Below are 24,673 nucleotides of genomic sequence, written 5' to 3'. Positions count from 1 at the left end.
GTGATGAAATAGGAGCAAAAGACCTGCCTGCAGTGTCCAGAGTAGGGGAAAACTGGAGAGTGTTACATTAGTACAACAGTCTATTAGTAGGCCTGTATAATTTATCCTACAAAATAGGATATTCTTGAGAGGGAAAGAGAAGGATATTAATCATGCTGGGATAACAGGCTTAAACCATGTCTGTTCTGGCAAAACCTGGATTTATTGTCACTCTCTTAATGAGGTACGAGGATTCCATCTACAACATTTTGCTAGCAAATTTATTATCAGAGATAGAAACATTATAGGAAATGTAGGAGTATTCAGGATTGTTAATCCTAAAATATCTACATTAGGAATTGCAGGTGAGGCATTACTGCTTCTTCAGTCCTTGAGAGACACTTTCTTCTGCGTTGGGGATGGTTCTTGACTGTTTCTGCCTTATCCAGATAAGTCTGTTTTCAGCCTAAGTCTGGCCCACCCAAGATACCTAAAATAAGTGTCACTGCTGTTTTGAATTCAGTCAGGAAACTAAAAAGAATAGTTTTGCAACCTGTCCTAACCAACTTTGTTTTACTTATTTTAGGGACTTTTATTAAAGTCACTGTATGGGATTTATTAATCACCTATAGTTTTCTCTGACCCCCCCTCAACCTTGTTTTCTCCCTATATCTGCTCCCCAGCTGTTATTGCCCTAGTAACATTTTAAGTTAGTTATATAAATGATGCATAAATATATTCTTTTTGTAAAAACAGAACTTTTGATGTCCCCTTCAAAGATGAGATGATCAACTCAGGCAGGTAGCTCAGTTGGTTGGAGCCTCATCCTATACATCAAAAGGTTGAGGGTTCAATTCCTGGACAGGGGACGTAATTTAGGTTGTGGGTTCAATCTCTGGTTGGGGTGTGTACGTGAGACAACCAGATGATGTTTCTATCTCACATCAGTATTTTTCTTCCTTCCTTTCTAAAATCAGTAAATATATCCTTTGGTAAGGATTAAAAAAAAGATAATCATGTTTACCAAATATCCTTTTAAACCTGTGCCATTATTTCCAAATATAGTGTTTTGTGTATGCGTTGAGAACATAACATCATTTTTTTTCATTTACAGTGTTTTTGGTCCTTTTTTCTTATTATCATTAGTGAGGTTTTTAAAATTATTTACTATTGAGGTATAATTGACATGTAACATTAGTTCTGGATATACAACATAATGATTTAATATTTGTGCAGTTGCAAAATGATAGCCACACTAAGCCTAGTTGTCTGGCCCCATACATACATAATTGACTTTTTCTTGTGATGAGATTGGTCCTTTTTAATCTAAACCCCTTTTAAAAAACTGCTGAGAAGTGGTTTATAAATATAACTGACATAGTTAATTTAGCCACTTATGTATTGATCAGCAGCATCTCAGTTGTTTCAAACATTTTTTACACATACCTCTTGTGTGTCTGACTTTCTAGACTAGGTAAATAGAATTGTTAGACCATAGGGTATTAATTGGCAAGTTACTCTTTAAAGTGACTGTGCAAATGGATACATGGATACTCCCACTTTTAGAGTGAGGATTAAGGCTTGGGTTTTTTTGGTTGGTTGGGTTTAAAGCAGTATAGCAAAATGACATTTTGCTAGATATCTGTCTTAAATGTGAAATTGTAAAATATTTATAATTGTCAGTGTGTTTTCTTAAATAACACTTTGTTAAAATGATGATCAGTGAGTAAAATTGTTGGTTATACTACATTTTTTGTTCTTAGTATCCTAGCTCTTAAAATCATTTTTCCTTATCAAAAGGATACTGGAATATTAATCAAAAAAGTTATACTGGTATAATAAGTACCTCACTAATGATGTTTGAAAAATGAAGATATGAAGATTATATAATTAATTTGTTTATATACATACATACATGGAGCCACTAATGGCTTAAATTTGTTTTTAGGTTTCATCTGTTGAAAAGGTATATATTTTTAAATTGTCACCTGAGGATATGTTTACTGCTTTTTAGAGAGAGGAAGGTAGGTAGGGAATGAGAGACAGGGAAAGAGAGGAACATAGGTGTTGCCTCCCCTGCACACCCCAACCAGGGGTGGAACCCACAACCTTTTGGTGTATGGGGTGATGCTTAACCATCTGAATCACCTGGCCAGGGTGAGATATGTATCTTTTTAACTAAAATTTTTAAATTTGATTTTATGCCCTGACAGATGTGGCTCAGTCCATTGAGTGCCAGCCTGCAAATCGAAAGGTTGCTAGTTTGATTCCCAATCAGGGCATATGCCTGGGTTGCAGCCCTTATCCCCAGTTGGAGGCCTGCAAGAAGCAACCGATTGATGTATCTATCACACACTGATGTTTCTCTCCCTCTTTTTCTCCCTCCCTTCACCTCGCTCTAAACATAAATAAGTAAAATCTTTAAAAAATAAATTCAATTTTATAGGTTGGCTTAGTTTTCCAGTTTTAGATTTTCTCTAATACATACAGGACAGTGTCTTCCATTTTTAGTTAAAACATGGGGGGAAAAATAACCCCTTTCTTACACTTTTTTTTTTTTGCCTGTTCTCTATATGTGTATATAAAAGTAAAAACTTGGTGGGCTTCTTTCCATATCAGTCAGTACATACAGATTTATCTTTTTTCTAAAAGTTTAAATTATTTTTTATAGATGTACCATAATGTAACTTTTCCATATTAATGGATATAGAAATTACTTAAGTACAGTTATCAGCAAAGCTCTAGTAAATATCATTTTTTTAAGATTTTATTTATTTATTTATCTTTGGAGGGGAAGGAGAGAGGGAGAGAAACATCAATGTATGGTTGCCTTTCATGTGTCCCCTGCTGGGAGTTGACCTGCAGGGAACTGGCCTGCAACCCAGGCATGTGCCCTGACTGGGAATCAAACCGCAATCCTCTGGTTCGCAGGCCTGTGCTCAATCCACTGAGCTACGCCAGCCAGGGCAGTAAATATCAAACAGACATCTTTGTACCTTGTCTTGATTCCCAGATAATTTCCCAGAAATGGAAATTCTTTGTTAAAAGGTATATACATTTTAAATGACATACTATCCTTGAAAGATTATACTACTACACACTCTTGCCAAGAGCATGAGAGAAATGTTCATTTCTTTTATATATTTTCCCCCACTTTGGGGTGGTGGTAAATTATCATTTTTTTATAGGCTGGCCAACACTGGGCATTCTCTTTTTTGTCCATATGGTGAATGAAAAATCTTCTGTTTTAGTTTGCATTTATTAATGCAGTTGATTACCATTTTATGTTTGACTATTTGTATTTCTTTTATGAACCACTTTTTCATCTTTTACTGAGATTTTTTTTAAGTTCATTAACATCTTTCTAACTCTAAAAGACTGGGTTGATGAGGTGGTCCAAGTAAGAAGCACATAAAGGACTTCCTGATGTTGAACTTGGAATTAGACAAATGTGTTGACATAGTCGGCATTGCACAAGTGCAGTTCCCTCTTTATCTCTGTTGGGGAGCCTGCTCCTATGAAGTTGCCAGCATGAAGGAGCAGACCACAGCACTTGTTTTTTGTAGACAGCTAGCTCCCAGACAGTTAACTTTGTGATTATTTATGTCTAATTTATTTGTAATAAAACTATATAAAACTTGCTCATGTGGCCTATCCTGTATTACTTTTCAGTATGTCAAGTAGCTTGTATAAGGAAGTATTTTGTAATTACCAGGCCCTTTATTTACTTAACTTAGCAATATTTTTCATTTTGTTCTGGGAAAAGTTCCTCAAATATTCTATACTATATTAATTTCATAAAATATATGTAGTATTTACAGAACATACTTCAGTGAAATTCTAGATAATGTTTAGGAAAATATTATTTATTTAGTTGGTTTTTTTCCTACCCCCATTTTTTGTCCTATTTGCACATATTTTTTTCCTACTGTATCTAATTTTTCTTAATGAAATATTTTATTCTTTTTTTAAAAAGATTTTATTTATCTTTAGAAGGGAAGGGAAGGATAGAGGGAGAGAAATACCAAGGTAGGATTGCCTCTCATGCGCCCCCTGCTGGGAACTGGCCTACAACCCAGGCATGTGCCCTGACTGGGAATCAAACTGCAATACTCTGGTTTGCAGGCCTGCGTTCAATCCACTGAGCTACACCAGCCAGGGCTGAAATATTTTATTCTTATATCTGTTACACATGTCTACGTGTACACACACACAATATGTATACACAATAAAGTATAAAGGAGAATAAAACATACCTGTGTACTCTTCTGCTTTAGAACTAGAATTACTGCAGTATTCAAGATCCCTCTATGCCTATCCCTGGTGACACCTTTCAGCCTTTGTCCTTTATTTCCTTTTTTGATAAGTGTAGATGGACTTCAATTTACAGTGGGGTTACCATTTGGCACCAACTGTAAATTGAAAACATCACTGTCAAAGATGCATTTAATACTACACTGTAGAGTATTGGTTGTTTACGCTTGTGATTGCATGGCTGACTGGGAGCTGCATTTCACTGCCCAGCATCATAAGAGTATTGTATAGCATATTGCTAATCTGGGAAAATATCAAAATTCAAAGTTAGAACTACTTGTACTGAATACTTACTGCTTCTTCACCATGAAAAAGAAAAAAATCTTAAGTCAAACTATCCTAATTCTGGACAATCTATATCTTATTTAAAGATCTCGTTTATTGCCCTAGCCACTGTGGCTCAGTTGATTAGAGCATTGTTGCTGGTTCGATTCCTGGTCAGGCTGTATGCCCAGTCAGGGTGTCTGCAGGAGGCAACCGATAGATGTTTCTTTCTTTTTCTCTCTCTTCCTCTACCCTCTTCTCTACCTCCCTTACCTTTCTCTTGAATGAGAATAAAATAAACCTTAAAAAAAAAACTCACAAAAGATCTTATTTATTTATTTTTAGAGAGAAGGGAGGGAGGGAGAGAAACATTGACTGGTTGCCTCTTGCACACCCCCAACTGGGGATCTGGCCTGCAACCCAGACATGTGCCCTACCTGGAATCTAACCAGTGACCTTTTGGTTCATAGGCTAATGTTCAATTTGCTGAGCCACACCAGCCAAGGCCATCTGTATCTTACTTAAATTTGCTTCTGGATTTTAACTCAAATATTGTTGCATTCTGTGAATTGGTCATTGCTGTGATTTGGGGGATTCATGATTTTGGGGATTCATGTGTACATTGTAGATGCAGATCCCAAGTTTATTCTACTTAATGTTTACTTTGGGTCATGTTTAGCTAGATGATATCGCCATCTGGTTATCTTGCTAGGTAATGAACCAAACTAAAACTAAATTTGGAGACAGTATTTTTTTTATTTATTTATATATATATATATATATATATATATATATATATATACACACACACACACACACATATACATACATACACATACATACACACACACAAAATTGTCACCCACTGTGTTCTTATTCAAGATAAGGACAAGTGGTGATTCCATGATAGTCTTGTACAAACTTTTACGGAGACCTATTTTCTACAGCTAAACTTGTAAGTTGCCAGCATGTGTTTTCAGGAACAGTTTGAAGTCTTTTGACTTCTTTTCTGGATGTTCCTTAATGAACATGTATTAAATTTTTTTTTTGTAATAAAATTCTCCACTGACTTAATGAAATTGGTATTATAATAGTAAGTCTCTTTTTCTTCACAAGCACTTGTTAGCCTTTAATAAACTTCCTCCATGTGGCTTCAAGCTACCAGGACACAGCACCGCCGCCACCCCCCCCCCCCCAACCTCAGATCTTCTCACCTCTTCTGCTAAAGATTTTGGCCTTCAACAAGGACTGGCTGCTTTGAGAGGTTTGCCTTCCGTAGAACCTTGCAGTGACTCGATTGTACCACATCAGTGATTGGACCGGCTCCAGTCTTGTTCTTGGTAGCATTTACCTGTGTCTGCACAGTTTATCGAGATTGACAGTTGGGCAGAAGCTCTGGTTCCTCTTTAAGTGGTAGGGCCTCATAACAGCTTTCCTAAAGTAACCTGGGTGATATTGTTGAAGTTGATCCTGTGACAGTGTGAGCTACCAGTGATACCTTGGCTTCCTGGGTACTTCCTGTGCTTGCCTGCAGGATTGCAAAGTGATGTGTCTGTGGCCATAGCTCACGTGGCCCCAAAATTTCTGGGTTTCCTTAGTCTGGATGGGATGTTAGTGGCTGAGATACAGGAGGGTTACTTTGTTAAATACATTGAATGAAGTGGTTGTAAAAACAATTCTTTGTATTTTCTTTTTAGAGCTCAGTTCCCCCAAAATTATAAAAGCAGGAAAACTCAAGGCAAAGAAGTCCAACAAGGTATGTCTTTATATGAAGTAGTTCTTAACTACTATATGTTTTGAAAATCACTATGTTCTTAGATTATTGCGTATTTTTCTTCTAATTGTATTATTAATAATTTAAAGTTAATATACTAGAGAATTGTAGCCCTTACACAAACCCCCATATGACCTGTTATCCTATTTATATCAGTATAGTTAGTGTCATCAGTAGTGCTAGAAATTAGAACATAAGACCAAGACATACTTGTTTCAGTTTTCCATTGTTTGGAGAAGCTTCTGGATTAATTTGGCAAATGGCTGCATATAATTGAGTGTAGGTGATTTAAAAAAAAAAATTTATTATTTTAGAGAGAGGGTGGGGGAGGGAGAAAGAGAGGGAAAGAAACATCAATGTGCACCAGAAACATCTATTACTTGCCTTTTACAGGTCCCCACTGGGGACCTGGGCCACAGCCCAGGCATGTGCCCTGACTGGGAATTGAACCGATGGCCTTTTGGCTCATAGGCTGGCACTCAAACCACTTGAGCCATACCAGCCAGGGCTGTAGTTGATTTTTGAAATTGCTTTTACTTTTAAGAAAATATTTTTTCTATTTAAAATATCCGATTTGCAGACATAACACTTATTTATTATTTTTAGGGTAGTGATTTCAGCGATATGGCGAATTGGCCTACACCAAGTGAATTAGTGAACACTGGAGTGAGTATTGTTTTAGGCTTTCTTTATATAGAGGGAAAAGAATGTTGTCATTTCAACATGCAGCATTTATTTTACTTCAGATTTAGAGAATTACATTAATAAAGAGGTGCTGAAAACTCAGCTGCTACCCTCTTCGTAGTTCTGTTTTAATATATGTCTAATTAAATCTCATTGTTTAATAATTTATGCTATGTGTCTGATTTATGAATAATGTTTTCAATATGCATTTAAGTTCTAACTGTATGTGCATATATGCATATGTATTATATCAAGAAGTGTTTAATGAATGGAATTTTAACTTAATTGTGAAAGATGCTATAAAAGGTGGTTCTGAGATATTTTATCAAGTGGGTTTTTAGAGGGGCAGCATATGCCCCTCTGAATTATACATGTTCTCGTTTGACGGTATAGTTTACTATTTGCAATTTGTACAGTGTTAACTGTTGTGTGGTTGTAAGTAATATATATTAGCTTAAACAGGTTGATTTGATTTATAAATGACATAATAAATTGCAAATATATTAAGTATACAATTTGATAAGTTTTGACTATGAAACCATCATCACAATCAAAATAAGAAGACTTTACCGTTACCCCCAAAGTTTCATCACACACCTTTGTAATTCTCCCTGTCACACCTCCCCTCATCATCCCAGGCATTTTCTACAATTTTGTTTAAGTGAAGTCATACAGCATGCTTTTTTTTTTTTTTTTTTGGCTTTCATTCAGCTTCATTTGACATTTACTTGTATTATATGTACCTGTAGTTCATTCCTTATTGTTGAGTAGTGGCAGTATATGGATGTAATGCTGTTTATTCATTTACTTATTGATGGACATTTGTGTTGATTCTGCTTACTTTTGGCTGTTAGACATGAAGCTTTTATATACCCATTTGTGTAACAGTTCTGCATGGGCATATGCATTCACTTTTTCTTGGGTAAACACCTGCAAGCAGAATGGCTAAATTGTATATAAGCATTTGTTTAGCTTTTCAAGAAACAACTAAACTTTTCATCCCTGCTATCAGGTATAAGAATTCTATTTTTTCTACATACTCACTAATATTCTTTGGTTAGTCTTAATTTTAGTTGTTCTAGTTAGTGTGTGGTGGTAGCCCATTGTAGGTTCAATTTGCATTTTTCTTACTAAAGATGTCAAGGACCTTTTCATATACATTTGCGCCGTTAATGTATCTTTTCAATGAAGTATCTGTTCAACTCTAGCTCAGTTTCTCAAAAATTGAGTTTTCTCATTACTGCATTTTGAGAGTTTATTACATAGGGCGGAGTAAAGGTTTATAGTTGTGAGTATGCAAAACAAGAGTTTATTCTTGTGTTATTTATTAATGTATTCTTTTCCATATGAATAACTGTAAACCTACTTTTGCCCAGCCCTATATATTTTGGATACAAGTTTTTTATCAAATACTTAGGAATTATTTTCTCCCAGTCTCTGACTTGCTTTTTCTCTTAACAGTGTCTTTTGAAAAGTACCTTTTACTTTTCAAAAGTTGGCATTTGCCTGCCATATTTAGGTGAAGTATATTACTACAGATTTTTGGATGTGTTAGTGAAAATGTTCTTGAAAATTATTTAATTCAGTAATACTTTTTTGCAGAGTCAGAGTGTCATCAACCAAGGAAATAAAAAGCTACAAAATAAAAAAGAAAGAGAAGACAAGTTTGAAAAGAAAAATAACAGTGAGAGCAAAGAAAGTCGCGAAACAAAATTAGATGGTCCTGGTGAAAATGTCAGTGAAGATGAAGCTCAGTCGAGTAATCAACGAAGGAAAGGTTAGTTCATCTATACATTCATCTCCTCCCTTCCCATTTTATTGAGATATAGTTGTGTTAGTCTAAGGTATAGAACACAGTGATTTGATGCATGTATATATTGCAAAGTGATTACTACGCTGTTTAGTTAACATCCATCACCTCAGAGTTAGAATTTTTTTCTTGAGATGAGAACTTTTAAGATCTATTTTTGGCAACTTTCAAATATATAATACAGTATTGTTAACTAGTGTTGCCATGCTATACATCGCACCTGCAGAACTTATAGTTGTAAGTTTGTGTCTTTTGACCCTTTTCACTCATTTCTCCCATCCCCCTCCTCTATTCAGTTTCTTTCAGTATGGCATTTCTAGGTTCCATGTATAAGTGAGGTCATACAGTATTTCTTTTTCTTTCTCACTTATTTCATAGCATAATACCCTCAAGGTATATCTCTGTTGTTGCAGATGTCTGGAGTTTCTTTCTCTTGGATGAATAGTATCCCGTTCTATGTATGAGACACATTTTTTTATATGACACATTTTTGTTACCCATTTATCTGTTTGTGGACTGTTTCCATGTCAAAGCTATTGTAAATTAGAGTGCGGGTTAAAATGTCAGTGAGGATGAGGCTGTCAAGTAGTGAAAGAGAGGTTAGTTTGTATGTCCATTTTAGTTTTATTTTCTGTAAGAAGGTTGTAGTAATGAAGAATTGTATTTAATCAATCAATTCCTTGTAGTCACCAATGAGTATTTTTGGATTTCTTCATGATACCATCTGCAGTGGTAACTGATTGCTTTTGTAAGATTCATTTCTGAACTCTCAGGCTTCCCTGTAAGAGTGGAATGAAGTTCCACGTACAGAAATGAGTGTAAATATATGATTGGAAAGTCATGTGATGACTATTGTTTTTTCAATCTGCATTGAAACTACTCCCTATCTTTATTGTATACATACTCTCTTTGGAGCTTTTCGTGTGCCTGGGGACACGTTATGATTTAACTGCTTTGTAAAACCATTTACTCATCAGTGTTCTGAGCCTAGATAGATAAAAGTGCCTGCAGGGGTCTTGGGCAGAAAAATTCTTTGAACTGTCAGAAGGACAGTAGCTAAGGCACATTGAACATTAGAGAGAGTGGCAGGAGATGCTATTGGGGAGGTAAGCACAGTCCACATTATGCGGGGTTCAAACTTGGAATTAGAATTTCGAGTGAAAAGGGAAGATATTGTAGCAGTTTAAATCATGGAGGTTATATGGCATGAGAAGGGGACATTTCATGATGTGATGGTTGTGGCCAGCTTCTTTGGTAGTGGAAGTAGCGATCTGTTGTGTCTTGAGCACTTACTTGATTTTTATTGTAATGATTATCCTTAGCTGCAGGGTAAGCGTTAGGCTCACTTGGTACAATGAGCCAAGGCTAATTGCTCAAAAGCGGTGCCAACAGGATAACCATATGGTTATTAGAAAAGAATTTCCCCAGTTCTTAAACCCTTTTTATGCTTATTAGACATGTAAGTAGTCTTTTTGGCTGTCTAGAATTCATACAGATGGCAGATCCGTCATCCTGCTCTAAGATTTGTCTTCTTTCTTAGTTGCTTTAATTAAAACTCTCAGCCAACACTAAAATCTAGGTGTTTGTAGCTAGAGTAATTCATATACTGGAGTCATAAATTGACTCTCCTCAGAGCACACATTTTTGTCTTCAAATTAAAGACTGTCTTGTGCCAAAGAATTTGTACTGTAGTTGTACACTAATACTGTTCCCTTTCCCTTAATTACCTTAGTAGTGTTTCCCTTACTCAGAAGTCTTTTTATTTAGCCAAAAAAAATGTATTGGTCAGAAGACTGAACATTTTGAAACCCTGACTGTGGAATCTGTAAATAGGTAATCTTGAGAATAACACTATAACAATTACACTATCTTTTAGTGAACAAGAAAAATTAAATTGCTTATATCTCTTAGGAAAATGTGTGTAGTAGCTTTAAAAAGATTTCTCAAATGGAGTCAGACACATTTTACACTTTAGTTTTCAGATATCTCTTTCATTAGTAGTAATGCTGGATAAATCAATATTTTAGACAGTGATTTGAAACTAAAAGTATTTTAAATCACTAGCCAAGCTCTCCAGTGTGTACATTATTATGTCTTACCAGGCACACCCGATTCTGAAGCCTAAGAATCAAGCTTTAGACAGGAGTAGTGTGTGCACGTACTATTTTGAATACCTTATTCATCAGAATTAAACAGAAGAGTGAGCATTTCACTTAAAAGCAAAAGAATTCCAGTGATAATTCATTACTGGTTTTTCACTTGATTCTTAGAAATATTATTGGCATAGAATAGATTTTTAAGGAGCTGTGTGAGAAGGAAATTATTTTGGTACTTTACAGGTGATCCTTTTAAGGGCAAATTAAGTTTTATTTAATTAAAATTTAGAGTCCTTTCAAAACTACAAAGCCTTATTCAAAATTATGCATTGTCATTAAATGATTTTATTTTATTTTCTTCAAGCTAATAAGCACAAGTGGGTACCACTCCACCTAGATGATGTAAGACCAGATAGTCAAGAAAGACCAGGATCCCGGAACAGCTCAAGATGTCAACCTGAAACAAATAAACCATCACATAACAATAGGAGAAATGATACACGAAGTAAGTTACATTCTAAGAGAAAAATGACTAAAGAATTTTGTCTTACTGCTTATTTAATAGCCATATATAGCATAAACTATTTGAAAGTAAGTTGCTGATACTGTTCCTCTTTAACTCTAAATACCTTCAGAATATATATTGGAAAAAAGAATATATATTGCAAGAACAGTAATACAGTCTGACTATCCACAGGCAGATTTTTTTTTTAAATGTCCTTTATGATTTCCTCCTCACTTTTCTTCCCCCGCCCCCAAGATTTTATTTATTTATTTTTAGAGAGAGCGGAAGAGAGGGGGAAGGAGAGAGGGAGAAACATCAATGTGTGGTTGCTTCTTGCACATCCCCTACCTGGCCCATAATCCAGGCATGTGTCCTGACTGGGAATCAAACCTGTGACACTGGTTCACAGGCCAGCACTCAGTCCACTGAGCCATACCAGCCATGGAATGCTGGTATTCCCTCTCTTTCCTAGGGTCTAATCTGTATCACACATGCTTTTAATTGTCTCTCATCTTTAGTCCCCATTAGTCTGGAATAGTTCACTTGCTTTTGTCCTTTATGACATTGAATCTTTTTAGTATGTTATTTTTACTTATTAGAATATCTTTTTTTGTATGTCAGTACTTTTATGGGCTTTTTTTTATGCTGGAGACATTTTGACAGATTTCTGTGGGATCTTTTAAGTTTGTATCTATTTGAAGATTGCCTGTTTACTAACAACTAGTTACAAAGTGGGAAGGGGTGGTTAACCACTTTCATAAAGATAATCATGCTATTCATAGCTGCAAATTGTAATGTATAAAACCGTGTTTGTTTTTTAAAGGTTGGAGGCGTGATAGAGAAAAGAGAGATGATCAAGATGAAGTTTCCAGTGTGAGAAGTGAGGGTGGCAACATCCGTGGTTCCTCTAGAGGACGAGGCCGGGGACGGGGACGGGGAAGAGGACGAGGCAGAGGACATGCTCGATGTATGGCATGATTTTTTAAAATATTTTATTTATTTATCTTTAGAGGGGAAGGGAAGGAGAAAGGAAGAGAAACACCAATGTATGCTTGCTTTTCGTGCATCCCCTGCTGGGAACTGGCCCCTGCCAGGAACTGGCCTGCAACCCAGGAATGAGCCCTGACTGGGAATCGAACTGCGATCATGTGGTTCGCAGGCCCGCGCTCAATCCACTGAGCTACACCAGCCAGGGCTATGGCATGATTTTTTTAATTTAAATTAGATGAACTTTGAAAAAGTGTGCAAGGCCTTTGTTAGTTTTTCCCACTATCTCATATATAAGTAATTTATTTGTCTGATAATAAATTAGATAATAAATAGATGGTTTTATATTATCCCCTGAGATACTCTACTTTGAATTTTTCTTTATAGTAAGTATTTTTTCTGTTTTTAAAAAGATTTGTGACCACCTTTCTTTTTCTTTATTTGCATCAAGTGAACTTCGATTATTCATACAGTTATCAAGAACATGGTGAAAGGACTGATCAACTATTTCAAACAGGACTTAGTACCAGTATGATGTATTTCTATGACGATGGTACAGGTGTGCAGGTATATCCTGTGGAAGAAGCATTGCTTAAAGAATATATTAAGCGCCAAATGTAAGTTCATCAGACATATGCAGATGGGATGATAATATCTGTTTCAATGTCAAACTGTAATATCACTGATAGTGAATATGTTCTAACACATTTTCTAAGAAATCAGAGGATTTTTATGGCATTTTGTATTTTATTTTTTCTAGGCAATGTTGGTAATAAATATTGTATAAAATTTATATTTGGTTCATGCTATTTATATGACTACTGCTTTGTCTCATGTTTAGGTATTTCTTTGCTTAAGAATATTAGTTACAGTGTCATGGGATAATGTAAGTGATTAAATATAAGAATATAAGACTATGTATTTGAAATTGAGTAAGAGAAGTTTGACTTATTTGCAAATGTTTACATTAAAATTTGCAAATGAATATGAATGGAAAAAATGTGAAATTATTTTATTTTTTAATTATAGCTTACATTTATTCAATATTATTTTGTATTAGTTCAGGTATACAGCACCATGGTTAGATAATCACATACTTTACAAAAAGATAGATTGTTTTGATTTTCTTAGCAGTTGACTTCAGGGTTTGAAGTTCTTTCAGTTCTCTTTCTTGTTGACACATTAAGTAAGAACTGCCTAATCTTTTTTAGTTCAGACTCCTTACTCTGTCTGGTTGTTCATAATAGTTGCTTTCTGAATATTGAAGTTGGTTAGAATATTAGTTTGCCTGTTTTCTTTAAGAAAATGTAACCTCTGTGCATGTTAGTATAGTATAGCATATTTTGGATATTTATAGTGTTTATATAATGGTGAAAAAAATGTTTTCAAGTGATTTGCATAACCAATTGGCTGAAATTTTAGTTTTTATATCTTTATAAGTGAAGGTAAAAGGCTATTTTATAAAGTGCATAAACATTTTTTAAAACATCTGTCTTTATTTAAGAAAGAAAATGGACCCCACTCGGTCACTAGAAAATAATTTCTTCATCATCATCAACCAGACATCTCCCTGAGATGCTTTCATGGTGGATTTCATTGTTTTACAATATGAAGCAGCTTGTTTATTTTGTTCTTCTGTTACAGTTGATGCAAATACTGAGGAAGAGGGCCTTTTTATTGGCACAAAGTGCCTAACCTGTGGCTAACAACTTCAAACCACGATTCCTGTCCTTTTGTAACTCTGGCTGCCAGGTTCCTTCTAAGACCCCGGTAGTAGGCATGCAGCTCCGTTTCAGGATAATCCACCTCACATGCGCTTACCCAAGTGAGGGAGAGCAAAGCTCCTTCACTGTTCGCACAATTTCTGATCATGCACTGTAGGGTCCACTTCTTATGGAAGCACCTGATAAGGTTCCCGAGGACAGTGAACAAAATGTCAACACGGCATTGGCCATGACCCCTTTTGTTGTTCCTGTTTTAGCAGTTGGGTTTTTGGCAGATGTTAGAGCACCAGATTTAGAATGGCTCTTTACTGTTACCATTCCCTGAGTAGTGAGGGACATCTCTATGTAAAGAGTCACACTTTTGATTTTGTGTCATTAAAATTTCTCATACATAGCAGGGTTATTGATTAGGGTTTAGATTTTTCTCTCTGAGCAGTTATTGAAAAACTTTTACTTGTGGAAACTTATGCTAAGTGAATTTTGAATTAAGAGACTCAGCTAATTATAGGTGATTAAATTTTTAATCAGCTAATTAAATTTTTACAAGAATTTCAACTGAAAATATTTGTTTTTGTTTTTGCTCATTTCTAGCTGGGACAGTCCTTGGCACAGGTTTAAATATGAGTATGTTTGTAAGAAGATTTAACATATATATGCTGTAGGTAATAGATTTAGAGTTTGAGCATATATATTAGTGCCTGCCACATGCCAGGCATTGTGGAAAGGGCTATTGAAGTATAACAAAAATCAGAATGTCCAGTCTCTCAAGTCTTAGACTTTTTCTTAAGTGTTAGATAAGAGTGAATGATTTACTAATGTTCCTGAAATGTCAGTAATATTTCACTGACCTAAGGGAGCTTTGTACTGTGATAGTTGGATAGATATCAGAGTTGTATAAAGAAACAACTTGGGTATTTACATTTCTAAAATAAGATATTTTTCTTCCAGTAAAAAGTAGGTCAAAGCCAATTTTCATTTATAGGTGATAATTTCTTCAAAGTTAGACTTTGACCTAAATAATACTTCAAGAGGATCTGTAGTCACCCAAACATACAAGGTGGTATTTGCCACATAATTTTCCTAATTTGCCACCCATTTTTGCAACTTTCTCTGTAATTTGGGAACAGGATAAAATTAAGCTGTAGGCCATATCATTATTGATGATGTGTTTTCTTTTGTATTTTACGTTTCTCTCCATTTATCATCTTATTCTGTCTCTCTAGAATCCTATTCTAATTTTTCTGTGTGGAAGCTATAATTTAAACATGTTTCTCATGCCATTACTAAATGTATTCTTCATATTTGTATCTTGCAACTTGTAGTTACTAATTACAGTATTTCCATTTACATTTCTATACTTTCCTAGAAAAGTTTAAGGTGTCTAAGCTTTTTTGGTATTTTCTCCCATGTACTTCATGATGTCATAGTCTTTGTTAAGCTATTGGCTGATCATTCTTTTTTTTTTTTTTAAGATTTTATTTATTTTTAGAGAGAGGGGAAGGGGAAGAGAAGGAGAGAAACATCAATGTGTGGTTGCCTCTCACATGGCCCCCACTGGGGACCTGGCCCACAACCCAGGCATATGCCCTAACTAGGAATCAAAGTGGCAACCCTTTGGTTCACAGCCCGTACTCAATCCACTGAGCTATACCAGCCAGGGACTCGTTAATCCTTTTTTTAAAAAAGTATTGTTCAGTTACAGCTGTCTTGCCATCACCCCTCCCCTCCCCCTTACTCCCACAGTCTTTATGCTTAGGTAAAGGTGATCTAAATAGAAGTATTTAGGTAAAAGGTGATCTAATGAAAGTCTTTAAGATTTTTGGAAGGAGGATAATCAGTATTCTAAATTCCCTTTTTCTCATGTGTAAGAGGAATTATTAACTCAGTAGAGTTTTGCTGTTATTTCTTTCTTCTCAGGTATAGTTTATATGCAATATTATTTTGTATTAGTTTCAGGTGTACATTATAGTGGTTAGAAAAAATCATATCTTTACAAAGTGTTTCTTCTATATTTCCAGTACCCACCTGACACCATATATTTATTACAGCATTATTGACTATATATCTTATGCTGTTCTTCATGTCCCCATGTCTACCAGTTTTGTAACTACCGGTTTTGTAACTACCAATCTGTACTTTCAATCACTTCACCTCTTTCACCCAGGCCCCCGAACCCTGCCCCTGTGGCAACCATCAATCTGTTCTCTGTGTCACTGTGTCTGTTTTGTTCATTTATTTTGTTCTTTCAATTTCACATGTAAGTGCTCTTATTTCTTATATTATTGCCCTGTGTTGTATTAAATATATATAATGCCATCAATAAATTTAAATAGTTTTTAGCAGTTGATGTTAAAAGCAATCGATATCTTTATTTCCTATTGAATAAATGAGTGGAATTTATATTTACTGCTTTATTTCCCTTTTTAGTGAATATTACTTCAGCATAGAAAATTTGGAACGGGACTTCTTTCTTAGGAGAAAGATGGATGAACAAGGCTTCTTGCCTATTTCCCTGATTGCTGGTTTCCACCGTGTTCAGGCCCTCACTACAAACCTCAATCTCATCTTAGAGGTAATTATACACTTACGAAACAAATAATGCAGTCTGCACTTGTTGTTGGTACTGTGAACCTAAAACCACTAAAAAAAAGAAATTCTATTAACATTTTTAAGGGAAAAAAGTGAAAAGTCTATAGTTGCCTTAAGGCTTAGACTATATTTATGGCTTTCTTCCATTTTATAAAGCTCAAATAAATTACTAACTCTGGAAATCCCTGAAAGAATTGGTAATGATGTTTCCACCTATTTTTAACCTGATCCTTTAAAACTTGAACATTCTTGGCTGTTCTTGGTTCTTTACACTGATTCTTGGTTCTTTAGTCTTCTTCACACTGATGTACAATAGTGTGTATTCCCATTTATTAAATTTTTGAGAATTTTCTTGTGAAACAAAGACTAAGAACATTTATGTTCTTAGTGCTTTTATTAAGTCTCTTGTCTGTCCTGTTCTAGAAATGCATTGAACATTTTTGGTTTTCTGTTACATACGTACAATCAAATCTGGCCTTTTTGCTGTACAGTTCTATGAGCTTTGACAGATTGCCCCCCTTGTGTGTGCACTTGTGTAGCCAGGCCCTTTCTTTATACATACTACCTGTGAACTGCTGCCCTGATTCTCAGCCTTCTACTTTTGCCCTTTCCAGAATATCATGTGAGTAAATTATATTTTGTAGCCTTTTATTTCTTTTTCTTAATGCTTTTCAGATTGATTCATGCTGTTGCATGTCTCAGTAATTTTTTTCTTTGTTGATTTATTCCACAGTACCACAGTTTATTCATTCTCTTGTTTTTAGCTATTTAGATTGTTTCCACTTTTGGAGATGATGAGCAAAGCATAAAAGTATTTGTGTAGACATATTGTTTTCATTTCTAGGGGATAAATATTGATTATTGTGATTGCTTGAATGTATGGTAAGTGATCTGTACTATAAGAAATTGCCAACCTATTGTCCTGAGTGGGTTTGACCATCTTGCACTCCTGTTTTGTATGCGAGTTTCATTTGCTCTGTGACCTCATCAGTACTAGGTATTGTCAGGTTTTTCTGAATAATAGATGTGTAGTGGTTTCTCGTTGTGTTTTTAATTTTCATTTCCCTAATAGCTAATGAAGTTGAGCATCTTTTCATGTGTTTATCTACTATTGTTACACCCTTTTTATTGAAACATCTGTTCAAATCTTTTGCCTATTTTTATTGGAGGGTTTTTTTTTTTTACATTTTATTTATTTTTAGAGTGGAAGGGAGGGAGAAAGAGAGGGAGAGAAACATCAATGAGTGGTTGCCTCTCGTGGGCCCCCTACTGGGAACCTGGCCGGTAATCAAAGTGGCAGCCCTTTGGTTCCAAGGCCGGCACTCAATCCACTGAGGCGAAAGGGCCAGAGCCGGAGTGTTTTTGTTTTGTTTTGTTTTGTTTAATAATAGAATTACAAGAGTTCTTTATTCTGGCTACAAATCCTTTATGTAAAAATTTTTTTACAAATAATTTTTCCCAGTCTTTGACCCATCTTTTCACTTTTTCAACAGGCTTCTTTAGCAAACTTTTTTGAACACATGTGCTCCATGCTTTAAAAATTAGCTATAGAAAAATCCACATTTTCAAAACACTGTAAATTAGTGATTTTTTATTTGTTAATATGTGATTAAAGAGTTCTTATTTTACAAAAAAACTTATTTCAGGCAATGTCATTATTGCATTTATTTATAGATGGTATTTAATAAACTTTATACTGTAACTTGAAGAAAATTATGTTTAGTTTTATAGCAGAATACTATGGTTATGTTCATAGTAGAATGAGTTTATTAACTGATACCATTGTGCTATAGTAAAGATCCAATTTTACTCAGCTGTCATTTTCAGTGAAGTTGTTACCAGTTTCCCTCACTCATTACTTCTGTAGGAATCTGGTTGTAATTGCATACTTTTTTGGTCTCTTATTTTTTTTCTTTTATTTCTTTTTGGTTCTTAATCCATTAAGTCCTCAAGCACAATTTTCAGATCAAAAATTTTCACAATTTACAGCAGTAGAAAAGGAATATTTAAAAGAACTTTTGTTACTATTAGGTTTAGCGCTTTTGACATATAACCGGTTGATTCAGTAAGAAAGAATACTGATTGTAAAGTAATGTCCAATTATGGAAAATAGAACTTGAGAAGTAAGTAGCATGCTATACTGTTATTAAGGGCATACAAATAAGGAAAATAAGGGTGACTTGCAATAAGCACTGTGATACTGTAAACGGGTGGATTGATAATGCAGATGGCTCCTAAGTGACTAGAAGTGAGCTTGCATATGCTGGACAAATGGACAGTTCACGCCCATTGTGGTATTTTATCATGCTACTCAGAACAGTGTGTGCAATATAAAATTATGAATTGTTTATTTCTGGAATTTATATTTAATACTTTTGGGCTGCAGTTGACTACAGGTAACTAAATTGCAAAAAAGTAAAACTGCAGATAGGGGACAGATGAGGGGACTGCTGTACTTTATTTGAGTTTTAGTGTCCTCACCTATGGAATACTGATTTTTAGAATTTTTAGGCTATTGGAAGTATGGGATGTGCAAATAAAATTTTTAATGAGAGTTCTTTAATGTCTCTAAACTCCTATTTATAGGCACTGAAAGATAGCACAGAAGTGGAAATTGTGGACGAGAAAATGAGAAGAAAGATAGAACCAGAAAAATGGCCAATTCCAGGCCCTCCTCCACGTAGGGTGCCACAAACAGACTTCTCTCAACTGATTGACTGCCCAGAGTTTGTACCAGGCCAAGCCTTTTATTCACATACAGGTAACAGCTTTTCTTATAGAGCAAACTGCATAGCAGTGGGATTTTGTTGCATTTTACCTATCACTATAAAGTGTACTTAGGAAAATTAGTGATAACTAAAAGACTTTTGATGCTCTAAATTCTATTCATATTGTCTCCCATGCAGAGCTATAAATTCAATAGGGATTTAAGAGTAATGAGCAAAGCTCTGCTCTAGTCTTGAATTACTTGTGAACGTTGTTATGTGTGGGGTTTCTCCCTATCTTGTCATTAATTTTGCTATATGACTATAGATATATTGTGCCAGTTTTCCCCCTGTAAGATTGGAATGGTAGGGTTGGAATAGTCTAAACATCTTATACTCATCACTAGGGAAGACTTCCTTTAGTTTTTTTACATATGTGCTTTAATCTTGTCTTGAAAGGACGAGATGACCAACCTATAAGAAATGCAGAATTGTGATTTTCTTACGAAGTTATTGTAATTATTGATTAAGGAATTGGTAGTATTTAGAATTTCCAAACACTGCTTTAAAGTTAAGTTTATTTTTTCCTGGGCCATTTAAAATACATTCCCTCTTGGGAAAAAATATGTGTGCTTAAACTTTTTTCAGTCAGGGTGATGATCTGCTGATGCTCTTGGATGTCATTTGATCGGAATATGCAGAGGAATAGGTGACTCACTGAAATATCATTATAAATATTGGAACAAATCGTGCTGCAGAAATGAAAACGACCAGAGTTACTTCTGTGCAAGAATGTCTACTCCTAACTCATTGTGGAGGCAATTGAGCCAACACTGCAGTGGAGATAAACACCTTTGTGATGATGATGAGAGACAGACCAGAGGACTGCTATTGTCTTTATAGGAGCTGCCCATTTATGTGTAATTAGCCTGGGCTGCACGTGCTACTTTTATTCACGGTGGGAAAGTTCATTTTCATTCTGGAAATACTACAAGATTCTGTCTTTTCCTCTTAGACTTAATGTACTTGTGTCCAGATCAATAAAGGAGAAATAGAGAGGTTTGAGTGGCATTTTCCAGATTGTTAGGTCCTTTGTTATTTAATTTGCCCTTCAGTATAGTGTATGTTGTATAACTTAGATGTTGTCATAATATTTCACATGGACTTTAAGATTTATTAATACAGACACTAAAGGAATTTAAGAAATGAACAAAAGTATTTTTTTCACTCTTAAAAATTTATTTTTGATACTGTTATGAGATGCATTGCATCCATAAACCACTGATGGACAGTCTCAGATATTTTTATTTATTGTTTCTCTGATTATCAGCCCTCTGCCTCTAAACTTAGAAAGCACTGTGGGCAAGTATTTTAAAATTTGAAGAGTAGTGACATTTTTTAGGTTTTTAAGTAGATATACGATGTCTGTGTAAGATTAATTGATTGTGTAAATGTGGGTGGGGTCCAAGATCACATTTTTAACCTGCTTATGAACAGGCATTAGTTAAATTAGATAAAATAGAAAACTGTTCTTCCACACAGTAGCTAAGATAAGTCAGACAAGTTGCTGATGCCTGTCCATTAGCCATTTATGCATTATTAATAAAATTACAGGAATAAAACCACAATGTCTTAACATTTTTGTGTTTTTTTAATATATACTCATTTGCGTGCACATACATATTGCCTGAAAAAAGCCAATGTATATTTTAAAATGTTAAAAAATTTAGGTTCTTTTTTATTATACATCAGAAACAAGATAATGATGAGGCATTATAGAAAGATGAAATATTTTTTGAGTTATGCTGACATATTAGGTCATAGGAATAATTGTGTAAATTAAGCCTTTCCCTGTGAATCCCAAAATTTCTGACTTTAATAATTCTCCTCTGATTTGAAAGCCTTAATTTCCTAACTTCAATAGAGAAGTTATTTGAAATGGAAGTAAGGGATGGGAAATGTGGATTGTATTTATCTGTACGCATGAATACAGAAAAGCAGTGAAACTTTTATCTGAATCCTTTTTACTCAAATTAGAAGACCTTAAATTTCAAAAACATAATCCTTGATATATACTTTCTGAGAGATTTGTGCAATAAAATATATAAAAATTTTGGTCCTTTTCATCAAAAAAATTAAAATTTCTATTTTTCCCTCTATGGAGCTTGAATTGTCTAACATGGATTGACCTTTGTGATGAACAGAGGACCATAATGCACCAGAAAAGGTTGATTATGGGAATGGTAAGGTGTTTTGAAATTTAGGTTTTTTATCAATAGTAAAATGATTTCATTCAAAATTGAGAAGCCAGGTATTTGACATCTTGGGGGGGTGGTTATTTGTATATTTGCTTGTATTTGGCTTTAAAAAATGTATAAGGGGATCCCTAATAATTATTAATTAAGCTGTGGTATTTTCTTTGAAATGTTGATCTGCAGAAGTATTTTGAATGTGCTGCACATAAAATACAGAGTCCTTTAAAGCAATCTTTATAATTACCCGGAGCTGTGATTCTGGGTAAATAAAAGGTCTTGCCACGTAAATATCATGTGTAGGATGGGGCAAAAGTACATTTACAATTTATATGGGAAATAATAAAAATAATGATACAAGAATAAACTTTCAAGTACTCACAACTTTCAACCTACTTTTGCCCTACTTTGGTGGGTTTTTTTGGTGAAGATTTTATTTTTAGAGGGGAAGGGAGAGAAAGAAGGAGGGAGAGAAACATCAACGTGCAAGAGAAACATTGACAGGTTTCCTCTCACACACCCCCAACTGGGGATCTGGCCCTCACCCCAGACATGTGACCCAACCAGGAATTGAACTAGTGAACTTTTGGTTTGTAGGACTCGCTGAGCCACACCAGTCAGGTTCTACTTTTGCCCCACTTCATTTAAGGTGATTTCTCTATGGAGAGTCATGTTGACAATTTTCAATTAATGAAAACAGCAGCAAGAATTTTCTTCATTGAGGTCTTACAAACTAGAAGCCATAACTGTCAGACTATGTGACTCATTTTTTTGTTTACGAGTTTAACATCAAGTAATGAAAGTCATAGTCATGTTCATTTTGGTCTTGGAAGATTAGGACTTTGCTAGTACCATTAAAATTCATAGTTTAAAATCTTTTCATGGTAAAAGAAAACAATCACATATAGCATATGTATAGTTTAATTATAAGGTGAAGCCATTACAAAACTAAATTTTCTTGTCTTATTCAAATTCTTTGGTATTTTAATGTCATTTAATTTATAAGCACACATCCCGCGCATATAGTGAAACATTTCATGGGAGAAATAGGCAAGCTTAAAAAGCATTTAGGGATGATTATGCAATAAACTTAAGTAGTCATTTAAAGGTTACATTTCTCTGTTAAAAAATAGTGACAATTGATTTCCCTAGCACATGCCAGGTGTTGTTCTAATTATTTATACATGCACTATGCATAGTGGTAATTTAGTTAATTCTCACTGAAGGGTGGTGGTTCCGAGTCTAATTTTATTTTATTTTTTTAAGATTTTGTTTATTCTTTAGGAGAGGGAAAGGGAAAGCGCGGGGGTGGGGGGGGAGAAACATCATTGTCTCTTGTGCGCCCATTACTAGGGACCTGGCCTGCAACCCAGGCATGTGCCCTGACTGGGAATCAGACTGGCAACCCTTTGCTTTGTGGTCTGGCACTCAGTCCATTAAGCCACACCAGCCAGGGCCCTAGTCTATTTGTAAAACTTTATTCCCTGCATGCACGTAGATGACCTATAGTACTAAAAATAGAGTTCTCAATGACTTTAAATTTTTTTATTGTTTATTTTTTTAAAAGAAGATTTTATTTATTTATTTTTAGAGGGGAAGGGAAGGAGAGAGGGAGAGAAATATCAATGTATGATTGCCTCTTCTGCATACCCTGCTGGGAACTGGCCTGCAACCCAGCCACATGCCTTGACTGGGAATCAAACTGCAATTGTTTGGTTCGCAGGCCCGCACTCAATCCACTGAGCTACACCAGCCAGGGCCTTTTTTTTTAAAATTGATTTTAGTGGGGAGCGAGAGAGAAATGTGAATTTGTTGTTCCATTCATTTATGCATTCTTGGTTGATTCTTGCAAGTGCCCTGACCGGGGGATTGGCATATTGGGACCTTGGTGTATTGGGACAATGCTCTAAGCAGCTGAGCTACCCAGCCAGGGCCCTTCTATAACTTTAATAATACTAATCCAAAACTAGTATTTTATTCATCCTAATTTAGTGGATCAAATAATGATACATGTACCATTTTATTTATTTATTTATTTATTTATTTAATATATTTTATTGATTATACCATTACAGTTGTTCTATTCCCCCCTTCATTCCGCTCCACCCACATACTCCCTCCCCCACCCTTCTCCCACCCTTAGTTTATAACCACGTGTCTCAAGTTCTTTGGATTCTATATTTCCCCCACTATTCTCACCCTCCCCCCTATCTATTTTCTACCTACCATCTATGCTATTTTCTGTGCTTTCTCCCCCCTTCTCCTCCTCCCACCCCCCTGTTTCTAACCCTCCATGTGTTCTTCATTTCTATGGTTCCACTCCTGATCTAGCTGTCCTCTTGGTTTGCTTTTGTTTTAGGTGTGGTTGTTAATAACTGTGTGTTTGCTGTCCTTTCACTGTTCATATTTTTCATCATCTCTTTCTTATATAAGTCCCTTTAGCATTTCATATAATAAGGGCTTGGTGATGATGAACTCCTTGAACTTGACCTTATCTGAGAAGCACTTTATCTGTCCTTCCATTCTAAATGAAAGTTTTGCTGGATAAAGCAATCTTGGCTGTAGGTCTTTGGATTTCATGACTTGGAATACTTCTTTCCAGCCCCTTCTTGCCTGTAAGGTCTCTTTTGAGAAATCCGCTGACAGTCTGATGGGTACTCCTTTGTAGGTGACTGTCCCCTTATCCCTTGCTGCTTCTAGGATTCTCTCCTTCATTTTAGTCTTGGCTAATGTAATTATGATGTGCCTTGGTGTGTTCCTTCTTGGGTCCAACTTCTTTGGCACTCTCTGAGCTTCCTGGATTTCCTGGAAGTCTATTTCCTTTGCCAGACTGGGGAAGTTCTCCTTTATTATTTGTTCAAATACATTTTCCACTCGTGGCTGTTTCCTTCCCCCTTCTGGTACCCCTATAATCCGGATGTTAGAACGTTTAAAGATGTCCTGGAGGTTCCTAAGCCTCTCCTCATTTTTTTGAATTCTCATTTCTTCAT

General features: G+C 35.3%; 1 protein-coding gene across 13 annotated transcripts in view; it reads left to right on the top strand.

Annotated features, from left to right (window-relative positions):
• Positions 1-24,673, top strand: part of LARP1B (La ribonucleoprotein 1B) — a 77,069-nt gene that overhangs the window by 3,713 nt on the left and 48,683 nt on the right. For 11 of the 13 annotated variants that reach the window (XR_005068278.1, XM_037058534.1, XM_037058533.1 and 8 more), the window contains 8 exons: positions 6,255-6,313; positions 6,938-6,997; positions 8,618-8,792; positions 11,286-11,426; positions 12,250-12,393; positions 12,865-13,030; positions 16,565-16,709; positions 19,313-19,487. Coding sequence is in view for 12 of the 13 variants with exons in the window: in XM_037058534.1 (XP_036914429.1) it covers positions 6,255-6,313; positions 6,938-6,997; positions 8,618-8,792; positions 11,286-11,426; positions 12,250-12,393; positions 12,865-13,030; positions 16,565-16,709; positions 19,313-19,487 (1,065 nt within the window). In the remaining variant the exon portion in view is untranslated. Of the gene's footprint in view, positions 1-6,254; positions 6,314-6,937; positions 6,998-8,617; positions 8,793-11,285; positions 11,427-12,249; positions 12,394-12,864; positions 13,031-16,564; positions 16,710-19,312; positions 19,488-20,079; positions 21,987-24,673 lie in introns of those variants that run through there. The other 2 variants (XM_037058544.1, XM_037058537.1) reach the window with 2 other exon arrangements.

This window comes from Sturnira hondurensis, unplaced genomic scaffold (genome assembly GCF_014824575.4).
Source record: "Sturnira hondurensis isolate 20B ecotype Veracruz unplaced genomic scaffold, ASM1482457v3 Scaffold0010128, whole genome shotgun sequence".
NCBI lineage: Eukaryota > Metazoa > Chordata > Mammalia > Chiroptera > Phyllostomidae > Sturnira > Sturnira hondurensis.
This window is presented reverse-complemented; position numbering and strand designations above follow the sequence as displayed.